The sequence below is a fragment of the Pollachius pollachius genome (genome assembly GCF_949987615.1).
Source record: "Pollachius pollachius genome assembly, chromosome: 2".
Lineage (NCBI taxonomy): Eukaryota > Metazoa > Chordata > Actinopteri > Gadiformes > Gadidae > Pollachius > Pollachius pollachius.
Window position 1 is genome coordinate 32241454 of NC_136935.1, and position 17814 is coordinate 32259267.

Here is a 17814-nt window from a genome sequence, read left to right on the forward strand (position 1 = left end):
CTAACTAAATAAATTTGCACACACATTGCAGTAAATGTGTGCATGATATCTGAAACGTTCTGAACGTATTAACCAATATTAGTAATGGAAGTAATATGAGAGTGATATTTTAAACAGTAACATGTATATGTTAACAGTATACAGATACAAATCTTATAAAAATGAAAATACTGAATAATTATTACTCGTAAATGAAAAGTTTTAGATTTAAAAGACTACATTATTTACTACCTTGAAGTGGTGGAGTCATAAAATATGTTACGTCAAGGGGCATTTATTTTGAAAGGAAACTGATGCGTCATCAAGCATCGACTTTGCTTCCTCCCGGAGTTAAACAACAAACCGGTGTCAGAGATGTATTTATAATTTGAGATGTGTCATTGTATAATATATTTATAATTTGAGCTGTTACAATCAGCCATTACCACATTAGTATAAGCACGAGGGTTCTCACCCATGAGCTCTGAATATTACATGCCCAGAACAGAAGAGATAATACATGGAACAAAAGCAAAAGGGAGGCATGACACCTCCGTAGGAAACCTTTTTCAGAAGTATTTAAATTCACTCTTGCTTTTTCTTTTTGAGTAACTTGAGTAGACATACAGCACGGTTGTTATGTATATTGATCTATCATTTCTGGTGCTTTGAAGTAGAAGTAACAGCCCATGTTCTTGTTACTAGCTACATGGTCAATGTTCTTCAATAGTCTCCTGAGAAACGAAAGAATACCCTCGCTGTGTATACGTGTCATCAAGTGCTGTTCACATGCCAAGGTGTAGTTCCTGCTGTCTGTGAGCATGTTAGGCCGATAAAGGAATTGGAATGGGGGGGTTCGACCCAGCTGAGTTGATTGCGGGTCTCTGTGGTACCGACGCCGGGGACCCGTTCCCCGTTTGGCAGAACGGAACCATCGTGCCCTGCTTCAACCAGCTGGTTTTGGGTGTCTTGCCCCACAGTGGCCTAGCGGTCTACAGCGCCTTCTACCTGAGCATCCCACGGTAAGAAGGAACACTAGAAGAACCACTTCCAGGGTGCGGAGCTCTATAATGTCTAATTCGTAATCATAAGTTATATTCTAGAGATTTTGCGTGGTTTTGAGAATTGAGATGTTAGATAATAGACCGATAGATAAATTAATAAATGGACTAATTCATTTATTAATTTATTTATTATGACCCACAATTTGTCAACTTGTCTGCGGCCACCCAAGACAAATAAAACAACTTTATGGTTCTGTTAAACCCGTGGTATAAAATTCTAGATGTGATAACGGTGACATTAACAATAATATTCAGCAAAACTAAACGCCTATATGGCAAAAATATGGATGAAAGAGCTTCTATAGTTGAAGGTAGCCTCCCCAGCTCCTCAATGTGTACTAATTGGTCCTGGTTCCTGATTCGTTGATCCCTCCCAGACGCAGCCCCATCCTTCAGTATGGCTGGACCCTCAGGCTGGCCTCGACTCTGCTGTTGGTCCTCCTCTTCGCTGTGGACCTGGTGCTGGTGGGTCTTCAGCGCCAGGTCCACCTGTACCTGGACTGCCTGGCCGACGGCTGTGCCCTCCTGGCCTGGCTTCTGCACCTCGCTGCCTCCCTGGCTCTCCAGGGGTCCGTGGTGTGGAGCCACAGACGGGGCCCCACGCTGCTGGTTCTGCTGGTTCTCCTCTCTGTTCCTAACCTGGTGTTCACCCTGGTGGCGGGCGCCAGCACCGCTCTGGACCCTACCTGGTCGCTCAGACTGACCCGCTTCATGCTGGCCGCGGCCCGGACGCTCCCTCTGGCTGCGTACCTCCTAGCGTGGGCCTTCCCGTGCGCCTACAGCGGCGCCGCTTATGAGTTACAGATCAACAGCGGCGTTGATGACGGTGGCGCGCTGGAGAGCGCCCCCTCCGACACGGGTGCCATGGTGGCGGAGGACGGCAGTGGCTGCTTCTCCCGCCTGTTCTATCGCTGGCTGGACCCGCTGCTGGAGCGCGGCCACCGCGGGCAGCTGGACGGGCTGGGCCACGTTTACCACCTGCCCCGGGCGCTCCGCACCGGCGTGGTCACACGGCACTTCTCCAGGTGCCGGCAGGCCAGCCAGCAGGGGGCGTCAGCTGGGGCGAGAGGGGGAGGGGCACGAGGAGGGGAGTGGCCCCAACCCGTCAGCCGGCACCTCCTCGCGGGCAGCCGGACCCCCCCTCAGGAGGAGGCGCTGCCGGAGCTGGGCGGGGACGTGCGTCTCTTGGGGGTGCTGCACCGGGCCTTCGGGTGGTGGTATTACGCTCTGGGAGTGCTAAAGCTGGTGGGGAACCTGCTGGGATTCGCCGGCCCCCTGCTTCTCGGCCAGCTGGTGGGCTTCATGGAGGACCCAGACGCCCCGCCGAGTCGGGGGGCTCTGATCACCCTGGGGCTCTTCTCCAGCTCGCTGCTCTCTGCCTTCCTCAGGAACCTCTACGGCTTTCATGTGTCCAAGGTGGCGTTGTCGGCGCGCGCGGCCATCGTCACGGCGATCTACGGCAAGGCGCTGCGGGTGGGCAGGGTAGGGCTGGCGCGCTTCGCCCTCGGCGAGGTGGTCAACCTGATGAGCACCGACACAGACCGCGTGGTCAACTTCTGCAATAGCTTCCACGAGCTGTGGAGTCTGCCCGTGCAGTTCTTCATCGCCCTCTACTTGCTCTACCTGCAGGTGGGCATTGCCTTCCTGGGTGGGCTGGGCGTGGCCCTCCTCCTCGTTCCCCTAAACAAGCTGCTGGCCTCCCGTATCCTGGACAACAACAAGCACATGCTCCGGTACAAGGACAGCCGTGTCAAGGTGGGCGCCCTCTACACCGCCGGGCAGTCTACTAACGCACGCAGAGGAAGAGCACTTTTTCCTCTGTCTCACCAGAGAGGGCTGTCCTCTCTGCATGCAGTGTCATCATTGCTTTAGAGCAGTGGTTCCCAACCCAACCTGCAGATCAGGTAACCCTAAGCCAAGGGTGGGGTACTGATGGGCTTTTTGGTGGTCCTGAGTCTGTATGTGTCCTCCGCCCCCAGCTGGTCACCGAGTTGCTGTTCGGCGTCCGCGTCATCAAGTTCTACACCTGGGAGCCCCACTTTGCCCACAAGATCTCAGACTGCCGCCAACGTGAGCTGTCTCACCTGAAGACCATCAAGTACCTGGATGCCGTGTGCGTGTACACCTGGGCCGCGCTGCCTGTGGTCGTCTCCATCCTCACCTTCCTCACCTACGTGCTGCTGGGACACCAGCTCACCGCCACCAAGGTACTCCGTCAGCAGGCCTCAAGACACCACAATTGTCGCATTTGGAGGCCATTTAATTTTTCCTGAGTGGAATTGGTGCCAATAAAGAAAAAAAAAATTATATATATATATATATATATATATATATATATATATATATATATATATATATATATATATACACACATATATATATATACACACATATATATATATATACACACATATATATACACATATATATATATATATACACACATATATATATATACACACATATATATATATACACACATATATATATATACACACATATATATACATACACACACACACACACACATACATACATACATACATACACAGTGGGGCAAAAAAGTATTTAGTCAGCCACCAATTGTGCAAGTTCTCCCACTTAAAAAGATGAGAGAGGCCTGTAATTTTCTTCATAGGTATACCTCAGCTTTGAGAGACAAAATGAAAAAAAAAAAATCTAGAAAATCACATTGTCTGATTTTTAAAGAATTCTTTTGCAAATTATGGTGGAAAATAAGTATTTGGTCAATAACAAAAGGTAATCTCAATACTTTGTTACATGCCCTTTGTTGGCAATGACAGAGGTCAAACGTTTTCTGTAAGTCTTTACAAGGTTTTCACACACTGCTGCTGGTATTTTGGCCCATTCCTCCATGCAGATCTCCTCTAGAGCAGTGATGTTTTTGGGCCTTCGCTGGGCAACACAGACTTTCAACTCCCTCCAAAGATTTTCTATGGGGTTGAGATCTGGAGACTGGCTAGGCCACTCCAGGACCTTGAAATGCTTCTTACGAAGCCACTCCTTCGTTGCCCGGGCGGTGTGTTTGGGGTCATTGTCATGCTGAAAGACCCAGCCACGTTTCATCTTCAGTGCCCTTGCTGATGGAAGGAGGCTTTCACTCAAAATCTCACGATACATGGCCCCATTCATTCTTTCCGTCACACGGATCAGACGTCCTGGTCCCTTGGCAGAAAAACAGCCCCAAAGCATGATGTTTCCACCCCCATGCTTCACTGTAGGTATGGTGTTCTTTGGATGCAACTCAGCATTCTTTCTCCTCCAAACACGACGAGTTGAGTTTTTACCAAAAAGTTCTATTTTGGTTTCATCTGACCATATGACATTCTCCCAATCCTGTTCTGGATCATCCAAATGCTCTCTAGCAAACTTCAAACGGGCCCGGACATGCACTGGCTTTAGCAGGGGGACACGTCTAGCACTGCAGGATTTGAGTCCCTGGCGGCGTAGTGTGTTAGTGATGGTAGCCTTTGTTACTTTGGTCCCAGCTCTCTGGAGGTCATTCACTAGGTCCCCCCCGTGTGGTTCTGGGATTTTTGTTCACCGTTCTTGTGATCATTTTGACCCCACAGGGTGAGATGTTGCGTGGAGCCCCAGATCGAGGGAGATTATCAGTGGTCTTGTATGTATTCCATTTCCTAATAATTGCTCCCACAGTTGATTTCTTCACACCAAGCTGCTTACCTATTGCAGATTCAGACTTCCCAGCCTGGTGCAGGTCTACAATTGTGTTTCTGGTGTCCTTTGACAGCTCTTTGGTCTTGGCCATAGTGGAGTTTGGAGTGTGACTGTTTGAGGTTGTGGACAGGTGTCTTTTATACTGATAAGGAGTTCAAACAGGTGCCATTAATACAGGTAACGAGTGGAGGACAGAGAAGCCTCTTAAAGAAGAAGTTACAGGTCTGTGACAGCCAGAAATTTTGCTGGTTTGTAGGTGACCAAATACTTATTTTCCACCATAATTTGCAAATAAATTCTTAAAAAATCAGACAATGTGATTTTCTGGATTTTTTTTTCATTTTGTCTCTCATAGCTGAGGTTTACCTATGATGAAAATTACAGGCCTCTCTCGTCTTTTTAAGTGGGAGAACTTGCACAATTGGTGGCTGACTAAATACTTTTTTGCCCCACTGTATATGTGCTTATTGGGCTGCAACCATGGTAATGCATGATACGCATTGAGCTGTCACCGTGGGGATGAATTCTGCTTTTTGTGATGTAACCATGGTGATAATTGATGCTGGTTGAGCTGTAACCTTGGTGACACTGTTTGTGATGTAACCATGATGATGCTGTTTGGGATCTTACCATGGTGATACGTGATGGCTGTATTGTAACAATGGTGATACGTGATGGTTGTGCTGTTACCACGGTGATGCGTGATGCTGGTTGGGCTGTAACCATGGGGATGCCGGTTTTACTGTAACCATGGCTATGCTGATCCCTGCAGGTGTTCACCACGCTGGCCCTGGTGGGCATGCTCATCCTGCCTCTGAACTGCTTCCCCTGGGTGCTCAACGGGGTGCTGGAGGCCTACGTCTCCCTGGAGAGGATCCAGCGATTCCTTCAGCTGCCCAACCAGGACCTGCAGGCCTACTATAGCCTGGGTAGGCTCAATACTTCAAGACATGTTTTTGTTACATGCACATACAGTAGGGCTGGGCGATTAATCGAATTTCGATCCTGATTTCGATTTTAGCGTCAACGATCACAAAACAAATATAATCGATAATAACAAAAAATATATATTTTTTATTATTGTTTTATTAAATGTTTTATAGAAAGTGCAGAACAGCTGGATACATATCTGTACATTATTTTAGATTTGAACATTTTTCTTTTTGACCATTTTGTGTATTTTTTTAAGTCGAAATTTAAAAGTTCTCAGTATCAAAGTGTTTTTTGGGAGAGACATGCTGAATAAATACATCATGTTTCCAAACTCAAAAATAATTGTTTGAATAATCGTGATTTCAATATTGACCAAAATAATCGTGATTATGATTTTTTCCATAATCAAGCACCCCTAACATACAGGACAGTAAAGTGAAATGAAAGTGGTAATGCTTTACGGGATGCTTCATAAACAACAGTGTTGTTTCTGAAGTGTTTCACCTGTTTTAACCCTTCATATGCAGATGTTAAAGTTCAACTGTGTATGTGTGTGTGTCTCTCTGTCTCTGTCTCTTCAGCAGCCCCAGAGGACCAGCAGACGGCAGTTCTGCTGAGCGAGGGGTCCTTTTCCTGGCTGGGCCCTGGGGGGCTTGGGGGGTCTGACCCTGCTGGGCCTAGAAGTGATGAGGGCTCTGGAGACGGCAGCGGGAGCCTTCTGCTGCATGCCATGGACCTCAGCATACCTAAGGCACACACACACACACACACACACACACACACACACACACACACACACACACACACACACACACACACACACACACACACACACACACACACACACACACACACACACAGAGACACACACACACACACACACACACACACACACACACACAGTGATCTCAGTGTTGTGGTGTTGTTGCAGGGCTCTCTGGTTGTGGTCGTGGGGAAAGTGGGCTGTGGGAAGAGTTCCTTACTGGCAGCCATTACTGGAGAACTGACCAGGTAGGCTGCAGTACATCACACTGACAACACCATGACAACACGGTGATGACGCCGCCATGTCAACACCATGACAACACAGTGATGACGCCACCATGACAACACAGTGATGTGTTGTGCTCCTGTCCTCTAGAAAACCTATAGTGTTATCGTCTAATATAATAATAATATTCTAAATATTTATGCTTTGCGTAGACCTATAGGTTAGGTTCACTTCTTAATGTCCGGTTGTTCTTCAATCTTTGTAGGTAATATTGTAGGAGCATAGTAGCCTTCATGGTAGTGAACATTGTGCTTTGGGTCCAGAACATGCTTGCGGTTGGAGCTGTTGTGATGCGGACCACTGACCTCTAGCTCTACCCCCAAGGCTGAGTGGGGTGGTCCACGTGGTGGGCCGGGAGGCCGGCTTCGGTCTGGCTACCCAGGAGCCCTGGATCCAGCATGCTACGGTGCGCGACAACATCCTGTTTGGCAGAAAGTACGACTCTGTATTCTACCAGGCGGTCGTGGAGGCCTGCGCACTCTCCGATGACCTCAACGTAAGACGCCCTCCGTCTCATGGTCGTTTTATGTGCTTTGCATGTTCGTGTCATGTCGGTCTGACGTTAGTCTTATGTTGTCTGCTCTATCTCCACCTATCTCTGCACACGCTAATGTCTAAAACATGGTTCACAATAAAAGAAAGCAGGGGGAGAAGGGAAACTGTGACAATATGTATAATATAATACAATAATAAGTATATATTATATCAAAGGATCTAGTAATCCTCCAAACTCTCCAGAGAACATGTTAACGGGTTTACCCTTGGTTGACCGAAAGGTGAGAGAGAGCTAGCCCAACAAAACTGGCTTTTACATGTGTCGCAGGCCTCACCTGGCTGAGAACTGATGAGGCGATTGGTGGAATCGGATGAGCTGGTTGGTAGAGGCGGGATGATGATGAAAGTGGTTGACACTAGAGGGAAAACAAGACAGCAACATACAGGCAGTGGCTGTTACAGTTGTCTTCTCATGGCAGGTGCTGCCCCAGGGAGACCGGACGGAGGTGGGCGAGAAAGGAGTGACCCTCAGCGGGGGTCAGAAAGCACGCCTGGCGCTGGCCAGAGCCGTCTACATGGTCAGTACCGCCCCACCAGCCAATAGACCTACAGTAAAGTGCTTCAACACAGGGGAAGATAGTGTGGTAAGGGTGTTCGATCCTCAAACAAAAAGTTCTGTGTTCCATCCCCAGTGTCCAAACTCAACCTTAAAGAAATAAGAGCCTCTGCAAGAGCATGAGTTAATATATCTGAGATCACTGCAAAAGCGTGAGTCAATGTATCTGAGTGCATTGTAAGAGCCTATAAGTCCATGTGTCCAAAGTAACAAGGGTATAGTCTGTAAAGACTGCAGAGGAATCGTAAGAACAAGGATAGTAACCGAAAAAATCAGGATTATTTGTGGTACTGCCAACAGTTACAGCTTTATCACAAGTCAGTGCTTTCTGAATCCCACAACAATGGTACATCTCAGCAAGGTGTGTTCAGGCTGTGAGATCATCACAGATCAGTGCAACTACTAGTCATCTTGTGAGATGTTCCAGAAGGGGAGGGTATCCAGAAGTCTGACTCAGTAGCACTTCTACTACGCAATGCTTCCTTTTAAATGCTTCGTCCCATGGTCTACCTTGTCCAATCAGGAGAAGGACATCTACCTGCTGGATGACCCGCTGGCCGCCGTGGACGCCCAGGTGGCTCAGCACCTGATGCAGAAATGCATCATGGGAATCCTGCAGGGAAAGACCAGAATCCTTTGCACACACCGCATTGAGTTTGTGGAGCGGGCGGACCTGGTGGTCCTCATGGACAACGGGACCATCGTCAAGACAGGTAGACGTGATGTTGTGCTGCACCTGTCTCACTTCACTGGCTGCTGAAGACAGACGGGGAGATATGTGGTTATACTGCACCTCTATGAGTTTGCTGTGTTCAGATTAAATGAGTCTGAACACAATCATAGCGAGGTTAGTAGTAGATAGAATATTAGGCCTCAGAATCCATCCTTAAAGCTATTGTAGGCAATTTGGAGAAACCAGCCACGTAACATAGATTTTGAAAGTATCCAACTGAAAACATCCCACCCGTCCCTCTTGGCCTCCCACCAAAGCCACACCCTAAAAACACCTGACTAGCTTGCTAACTATAGCATTAGGTCTGCCTAGCCTTGTGGAAGCCTTGTGTAATGATTGGACAGTCCAATCAACAGGCCTGTGACAGCCACAGGTACCTTTTGGGTCCGAGCTTTCGATTTATTGATTTATTTTGGGATGTAAAGAGAATTTAAACAAATATGAAAAAAGAATCATCTTAAATAAATTGCCTACCCTAGCTTTAACCACCTGGTGATGTCATCACAGGTACGCCATCGGAAATCCTGCCCCTGGTGGAGGCGGGTCCAAAACAGCACAAAAACGACCGCAACGCTGAGAAGAAAGGTAACCTTCAAACCTTTGCCTCCATCACTAGCAACAGCCTCTTTATCACCACTCATCACCATCACCAAAACCAGCTTCTTTATCACTATTATCATCACCATCACTAGCACCAGCCTCTTTATCACTATTATCATCACCATCATCACCAGCCTCTTTATCACTATTATCATCAACATCATCACCAGCCTCACACTGTCTGGTCTGTCCTCTGCTGGGTGGGGCTGCCAGGTGATGCTGAGGTGGAGCTGGAGGAGGGGGTTCCCAGTTTGGAGGTGGAGGAGAAGCTGGTGATGGTGGAGGAGGTCGAAGACCGGTCGGGGGAGGAGCATAAGGAGGCGGGGGGGCTGGCGTGGGCGGTGTACCGGGCGTACTGGCGGGCGGTGGGAGGAGCCCTGGCCGCAACCATCCTACTGTCCCTCCTCCTCATGCAAGGTACGGACCACACCTGTCCGCTCTGTCCTTAAAAATATAAAGAAGAGGTCAAAACATGCAAATTAACTTCTCAGTTTGGAGCTCCGGGATGGAGGTCCTGCAGGAACCACAGCTGTGCTGTCGTTAGAAAGGAGTCCAACTTTAAAGGATCAGTTGACTCAGTTGAACAGACTGCTGTTCCTTCCAAAGTGTTTCTCTAATCCTAAAACATTAAAACAATTCCATTTAGATTGGTTGTATGATGCAAAGCCAGAACTTCTTTAATCCGAACTGAGATTTGACCAACACAGTTTTGAAGTGAACTGCAGTCACTGTGATAAATCTTGATCTTGATCTTGTCCTGTTTGTCAGACATGCAATGTTAGTATCAAGTGTACTATTGAAGTGTTAATCTTTTAAGTTTACAGATTTTCCTTTAACAACTGGCCATATTTGGATAGTGAGTGAGTACCAAACAACAGTTGCATTCCTCTCTCCCTCAGCCTCTAAGAACGTGTCTGACTGGTGGCTGTCGCACTGGATATCAGAGTTGAGGAACAACGGTTCCACATGGAGCAATGGTTCCTACACAGAGGCCTTCACCTCACCCCACCTGCTGCTGTTCTCTCCTGGGGGACTGACGTAGGTTACCTGGAGTTTGTTAGTGGATCGGTACCGTAGAGTTTACACAGAAAGACGTAGCCACTAGAGTTACAGCCTATGGCTGGTGATTACTGGTCCAATAGGAACATTTGTAGATCATGGAAGTGCTTTTTTTTTTATCACAGTTAGGTATTATTAAGAGGAAAGAAAAAGTTCATGGGAGCATCAAGCATCTACTGAATTATTGCCGTTTATCGTTTATTATCAGACCACATCCGTACGATCATGAGTTTTCTGATAATCATGATAAGACTTGAGTTAACCAGCAGACTTTAAGATTTCTTCTGATATTTAACATGTTCCCGACCAGATATTTGGTAGGTGTGTGCTGGAGCCATCCCTCTGTGATATGTGTTGGTTCTTCAACATCCTTAGATCCTGTTCAAGCCTTCTGTTCATAGTAATGTTCTGATACTGTCTGGACCTCCTCCAGGGCCCCACTGTGTTCCCCGACAGCCTCCCCCTTCTCCAACATCAGCTCGGACGTGAAGTTCTACCTGACGGTGTACGCCTCCATCGCCTCCGCCAACACCCTCTTCACGGCCGCACGGGCCTTCCTCTTCGCCTACGGAGCCATCCGCGCCGCCACCGTCGTCCACGACCGCCTGCTGGGCCGCGTTCTCCAGGTGAGGAGGTCCTCGCTGTCGCAGGTCCTGTGGGGAGCGGTTGGTGTTCAAAGATCAAAGAGCTAAGCCAGCTGTCTGGGTACGGCCAGTAGTACTGTGTGTGTGTGTGTGTGTGTGTGTGTGTGTGTGTGTGTGTGTGTGTGTGTGTGTGTGTGTGTGTGTGTGTGTGTGTGTGTGTGTGTGTGTGTGTGTGTGTGTGTGTGTGTGTGTGTGTGTGTGTGTGTGTGTTGTTCTAGACAAAAAACTGACTCTTTAAGTTTGCCGGTTTGAAACCCACGGAGTACCCACTGCCCTCGCTTCACCACGAGCAGGGCACCACAAAGGTCCATTCCCAGATGTCGCACCATCACATCGACCTGCATCTCGTCTCCGTCTCCTCCCAGGCCACCATGGGTTTCTTCGACGCCACCCCGACGGGGCGCGTCCTCAACCGCTTCTCCTCGGACGTGTCGGGCGTGGACGACGGCCTGCCCTTCGTGCTCAACATCCTGCTGGCCAACGTGTTCAACCTGGCGGGCACTCTGGCCGTCATGGCCTGGAGCCTCCCCTGGGTGCTGGCGGCCCTGCTGCCCCTGGCCCTCCTCTACCACCGCACCCAGCGCTTCTACCGCCACTCGTCCCGCGAGCTCAAGCGCCTCAGCAGCGTCACGCTGTCGCCCCTCTACTCGCACTTCTCCGAGACGCTGAGCGGCCTGGCCACCATCCGGGCTAGCCACGCCTCAGCCAGGTGAGGCCATACCCTCTCCTCCTGGTAGGCCACGCCTCTGCCAGGTGAGGCCACACCCTCTCCTCCTGGTAGGCCACGCCTCCGCCAGGTGAGGCCACACCCTCTCCTCCTGGTAGGCCACGCCTCCGCCAGGTGAGGCCACACCCTCTCCTCCTGGTAGGCCATGCCTCTGCCAGGTGAGGCCACACCCTCTCCTCCTGGTAGGCCACGCCTCTGCCAGGTATGCTCCGGTATTATTAGAGAAATTGCTATTAATACACCCAGTAGGACGATTCGGGTGCCACAGCAGTCCAGGACTGTAGAAGATTACGATTTCAAAAATTATATAAAAATACAAGTCACATAATAAGACAAATTATGCAATTTCTACTACATAAATTGCGTACCTACGCAATTGTGTACCTACGCAAAAACAACTGTAAAATAGACCGTGAACCCAGAGGGAAGACACCTGAAGAAGGATGACAGAGGAGGGACCCTCCTACCAGGGATGCACTAGAGCTGCTATTGGTCCAGGGATTCCTTGTCCGTCCGCCCCTGGAGGCAGCTGATTGGCTGAACTCCTGCACGTGTTTTGGACCGCAGGTTTGAGGAGGAGAGCGTGAGGCGCCTGGACAACAACCAGCGCTGCTTGTTCCTAAGCAACGCCGCCATGCAGTGGTTGGACATCCGCCTGCAGTTGGTCGGGGTTGCCCTGGTTACCGGCATCAGCACCATCGCTGTACTCCAGCACCACTACGGCTCTGTAGACCCAGGTGAGCACAATGTTGTCATGGTTTCTGCAGGGGTTGTTGGTTCTATACTCGCCTTCTCCTGATCCAAGCTCCTTAAAGACCTGCATCTGAAGCCTGTGAAATGCTTTAGGTAAAAGCGCCTTTTGAATAACTGAGAGAGAGAGTGTGTGTGTGTGTGTGTGTGTGTGTGTGTGTGTGTGTGTACAAGGTCTGGTGGGACTCTCTCTCTCCTACTCCCTCTCCATCACCGGCCTGCTGTCAGGGCTGATCTTCAGCTTCACCCAGACAGAGATCCAGATGGTGAGCGTGGAGCGGACGGAGGAGTACTCCACCTGCCTGCCCACCGAACCCCAGGACCACAACCCACAGGTCCAACACCATCCCCACCACAACCAACATTACCACCATGACCATGACCACCATCACCATAGCGAGTACCATCACCACCACCACCACTCACCCTGCCACCACAATCAACGCCAACTCAATCACCACCACCACACTCACGAAACATCACCACCACTAACACTGCCACCACCATCACCACTAACAATGCCACCACCATCACCACTTACACTGCTACCACCATCACCACTAACACTGCCACCACCTTCACCACAAACACTGCCACCACCATCACCACTTACACTGCCACCACCTTCACCACTAACACTGCCACCACCTTCACCACAAACACTGCCACCACCATCACCACTTACACTGCCACCACCTTCACCACTAACACTGCCACCACCTTCACCACAAACACTGCCACCACCATCACCACTAACACTGCCACCACCATCACCACTAACACTGCCACCACCACCACCATCACCACTAACACTGCCACCACCTTCACCACAAACACTGCCACCACCTTCACCACAAACACTGCCACCACCTTCACCACTAACACTGCCACCACCATCACCACTAAGTACTGCCACCACCATCACCACCACCACTATCACATCCACCAACGCAATCACCACCACCAGCACAATCACCAAAACATCACCACCGCCACCACCACCACCGTCACCACCACCACATATCGTACGTTGTTGGTTGGCGTATTGCAGTGTGAAAAAGGCCACCTAGGAACCAGAAACCCCCTCACAGTTGTGTGTCCTGGCCCAGGTCCCGGCGTCGTGGCCCGAGCGTGGCCAGCTGGAGTTCAGTGGGGTGGTGTTGTGCTACAGGGAGGGTCTGACCAACGCCCTGGACGGGGTCACAATGCGGCTGCACCCTGGGGAGAAGGTGGGCGTTGTGGGGCGCACTGGCTCCGGCAAGTCCAGCCTGTTCCTGGCCGTGTTCCGCCTGGTGGAGTTGAACCAGGGAGCCATCCTGCTGGACGGCTGGGACATCAGCACCCTGGGCCTGGCCCAACTCAGGTAGCTGATGGGGTCTGCTGGTGGGGGGCAGTGAGGGATAGGTTAGGCTATGCAAGGCTAGGCTGTGATAATCTACGATAGGGTAGGTACTAATAGGCTATATATTGCTAGGATGGGCTAGTTTATGCTAGGCAAGCATAGGTAAGGCTATGCTACCCTAGGCTTTGTAAGGCTTTGATTGGCTACAATAAGGTAGGATAGGTAGGGTATGCTAAGTAATAGGCTAAATCACGCTACGATGTGCTATTGTATGCTAGGTAAGTATTGTTTAGGCTATTTTCACGGCCTGGTATGGGGGGGGGGGTGCAGGGGCCCCGACCAACCAGTAGGGCTCCCGACCAACCAGTAGGGGCCCCGACCAACCAGTAGGGGCCCCGACCAACCAGTAGGGGTTGCTAATGCCGCGACCAGGAAGCAAACCATTATATGCCTGCCTCACCTAATCTAATGAACACAGACATGGTAGGACCATTATTAAGAATAAAAACACTGTTTTATGAATAGACAGTAACAGTCCAACATTATAACAACACGACTGTGATATACTTTGTGAACATCAAGCCAATTAAAACAAAGCTGAGATTTTTCATTGTCTTTTAACAGTATGAAATAAGCATATCATTTATTTATATATATATATATATATATATATATATATATATATATATATATATATATATATATATATATATATATATATATATGTATATATATATATATATATATATATATATATATATATATATATATATATGTATATATATATACATATATATATAAAAAAAAATTCAAGTAGGCTTTATTTCTGAATCTCTGTGGCCCGGTGGCCAATGCTCCGCGGCCTTGTAGCGGTCCGCGGCCCGGGGGTTGAGAACCCCTGGACTAGAGTACAATATGCTAGACTTTTGCAGGCTTTGCTATTGTAGGCTAGGCTACAGTCAATTATGCTAGGCTAGGACAGGCTATGCTAGACTGCCCTCGGCTAGGCTTAACGCTGTACGTGCTGGCTGGCAGGTCCAGGCTGGCCATAATCCCCCAGGACCCCTTCCTGTTCAGCGGGAGTGTGAGGGAGAACCTGGACCCCTGCGGACGCCATCCTGACCAAAGGCTGCTGGCCGTCGTGCAGGACTGTCACCTGGAGCAGCTGGTGTCCAGGATGGGTGAGGGGCTACTCTGGCAGACAGCACCACAGAACGACCCCGCAGATAGAAAGATAGTGTTGCGGTGGTATACTAGTGTTTATTAGTGTTATTGTTATGAGGGAGGACTAGGGGTTTGGACTCCCAGCTCTGAGGATATGAGTTCAGACCCACATTATCCAGAGTCCTAGAGGAAGCTGCCCCCCAATCTCCAGACCATCGGCTAACGTGGTTATTGTTTACCGTCCGATAAGCACATGAGACGACGTCCACAAGTGGATGGTTTCATAAGTAGCCCGCTTACACTCTTATACACATGCATAAATATAGTATGTGCGTGTGCGTGTGCGTGTGTGTGTGTGTGTGTGTGTGTGTGTGTGTGTGTGTGTGTGTGTGTGTGTGTGTGTGTGTGTGTGTGTGTGTGTTCCAGGGGGTCTGGATGCAGAGGTGGGGGACCGGGGCAGTTGTCTGTCCCTGGGCCAAAGGCAGCTGCTCTGTCTGGCCAGAGCTCTGCTGACCGAGGCCAACGTAAGACCTGACCTCACAGTGTCCCCACACAGCTCCATACCAAAGACATAAACCAAGTGTAGCCTGGCCCATGTTCCTCTGCGTTCTCCCATGTTCCTCTGTGATCTCCCATGTTCCTCTGTGTTCTTCTATGTCCTTCCATGTTTTTCTATTTCCCCATGTTATTTTGTGTTCTCCCATGTTCTCCTGTGTTCTTGCAGCTCTCTAGCCTTACTTATGCTTGCTTAGCATAAACTAGCATAAACTAGCACATCCTAGCATTATATGGCCTATTATTACCTTCCCTAGCATAGATTATCATGGCCTAGCCTAGCACAGCTCTTCTTTTCAGCTTTTTTTTGTTTGCATTGACCTAGTACCGGCCTGCAGGTTCTGTGGAAAGACCTGTTGCTGTTTCTGTAGGTTCTGGTTCTGTAGGTTTTGTGCAAACACCTGGTTCTGTACTGTAGGTTCTGTTTCTGTGTATACACCTGGTTCTTGTTCTGTGTATTGACCTGGTGGGGTATATTGGTTTTGCCGGTTCTATGTACTGGCCTGGTGTGTTGTATTGGTTCTGGTTCTGCAGGTTCTATGTACTGGCCTGGTGTGTTGTATTGGTTCTGGTTCTGCAGGTTCTATGTACTTGCCTGGTGTGTTGTATTGGTTCTGGTTCTGCCGGTTCTATGTACTGGCCTGGTGTGTTGTATTGGTTCTGGTTCTGCAGGTTCTATGTACTTGCCTGGTGTGTTGTATTGGTTCTGGTTCTGCCGGTTCTATGTACTGGCCTGGTGTGTTGTATTGGTTCTGGTTCTTCAGGTTCCATGTACTGAGCTGGTGTGTTGTATTGGTTCTGGTTCTGCAGGTTCTGTGTATAGATGAGGCCACGGCCAGCGTAGACCAGCAGACAGACCGACTGCTGCAGGAGACCATCAGAGACAAGTTCAGAGACAAGACGGTCCTGACCATCGCACACAGGTAGGGCTGTACATACATGGTTTCTACTGTATACATTATACACCGGTAGGGCTGTACATACATGGCTTCTACTGTATACATTATACACGGCTAGGGCTGTACATACATGGCTTCTACTGTATACATTTTACACAGGTACAATGTAATAAAAGTAAAATAAAGAGTATACTGCAGTCCTAACCCCTACCTGCTTCTTAAGTGCATGTATTCAAACTCAATGTCTAACCCCTACCTGCTCCTTAATGATCTGTGTCTGAAGTCACTGTCTAACTCCTACCTGCTCCTTAATGCTCTGTATATGAAGTCACTTTCTTACCCCTACATGTTCCATAATGACATGTATCTGACCTCACTGTCTTACCCCTACCTGCTCCTTAATAATCTGTATTTGAACTCAGTGTGTGTCACTTTGGATAAAGTGTCTGCTAAATGACTAAATTGTTGTAGACATTTCAACAACACCTTTTTCTTTGTCTACATAAGTGTATGAAAATAATGTGCTTGTGTGCGAGCGAACACACATGTGCACCTTTGAACTTAAATAAAGGAGCTTCTGACATCTATAAATAGCCCAACAACATCTTGTCTTGTTCAGGCTCGCGTTAGCTCGGTTGCCCTCAGACTCAAAATGGCGTTCTGTGTCCTATACCCAGGATCAACACCATCATGGACTCAGACCGCGTGCTGGTGATGCATGCTGGGAAGGTGGTGGAGTTCGACGCCCCGGCTGCCTTGCTCCAGAACGACCAGTCTCTTTTCAGCAGGCTGGTTGGGGGGGCAGATGAGTGAGGAAAAGGAGGCAGGAGTGGTCCTACTGAAGGACATCGTTATCTGACCAATCACGGCGTCTGTGGTCCAAACTACTTCTGGCAGGCAAGCTGAGCCAACCAATCAGTTTGCAGGTTTGAGTCCTCAGCTGGTTCCAAACAGTCTGAGCAAGAAGCATACGACAGAACAACATTGGAGAACATCTGAAATGCAAACACAAATCCACTGTCCTTTTTCACAATGAAAAACCAAGACTGGAGAGAGACTCTGACCTGTCGCATCTAACTTCTACGCCTGAACACTACCTCAAGAAGATGTACTGACAGTTTCCTGGCTGGGAGCATCCACTTTGGTGGCACTGTCTGGTTTCGAGGCAACGCCTCAACACTTACTGAACAGGCCAGCTGCTCTAGAGAGAAGGATTGGCTGGTGTCTTGCTGTGCTTACCCTCTCCCAGAAGAGGCCTGTGCACTTCACTGTTAACTCTAGTATTCATTATACAGACATTACACAGCTAGCTTTAACACTATTTTCAACCAACTATTAAAAACAGGTTTGAAATCATAAGAAGTGTGTGTTCAGTATCTGTATTGACATGTTTGTGCGACATGCTGACAAATCTTCGAATAAAATAAAGGACCGTCCAACATGGCTGCCTTCCGAGGTCAGACCAGGTCTCCAGCAGTGGCGGTGTCACGCTATATATACCTGG

At 48.8% G+C, this 17814-nt stretch overlaps 1 protein-coding gene across 4 annotated transcripts; it reads left to right on the forward strand.

Annotated features, from left to right (window-relative positions):
* Positions 1-331: 331 nt before the first annotated feature.
* On the forward strand, positions 332-17778 carry abcc10 (ATP-binding cassette, sub-family C (CFTR/MRP), member 10). 4 transcript variants are annotated; one of them, XM_079729829.1, is made up of 21 exons: positions 332-1001; positions 1421-2798; positions 3023-3250; positions 5515-5671; positions 6257-6426; positions 6607-6686; positions 7051-7222; positions 7701-7799; positions 8361-8550; positions 9078-9155; positions 9384-9587; positions 10070-10208; positions 10663-10855; positions 11239-11582; positions 12168-12337; positions 12525-12685; positions 13460-13713; positions 14728-14873; positions 15283-15380; positions 16222-16334; positions 16988-17778. In XM_079729829.1, the coding sequence occupies exons 1-21, from the start codon at positions 826-828 to the stop codon at positions 17121-17123; spliced, it is 4686 nt and encodes a 1561-aa protein (XP_079585955.1). In that variant the 5' UTR covers positions 332-825; the 3' UTR covers positions 17124-17778. The 4 variants fall into 4 exon arrangements, 3 of the variants coding, with proteins under 3 accessions (XP_079585955.1, XP_079585953.1, XP_079585954.1); XM_079729827.1 differs by having other exon boundaries at positions 6257-6686; XM_079729828.1 differs by having other exon boundaries at positions 6260-6686.
* The last annotated feature ends 36 nt before the right edge of the window (positions 17779-17814 follow it).

Bases quoted from the DNA above. Each gene is read 5' to 3' on its own strand.
- abcc10 (XM_079729827.1), top strand. From the start codon at position 826: ATGGGGGGGTTCGACCCAGCTGAGTTGATTGCGGGTCTCTGTGGTACC. The intron at 7,223-7,700 runs GTAAGACGCCCT...TTCTCATGGCAG, and splicing joins CACTCTCCGATGACCTCAAC to GTGCTGCCCCAGGGAGACCG. The intron at 16,335-16,987 runs GTAGGGCTGTAC...TCCTATACCCAG, and splicing joins GTCCTGACCATCGCACACAG to GATCAACACCATCATGGACT.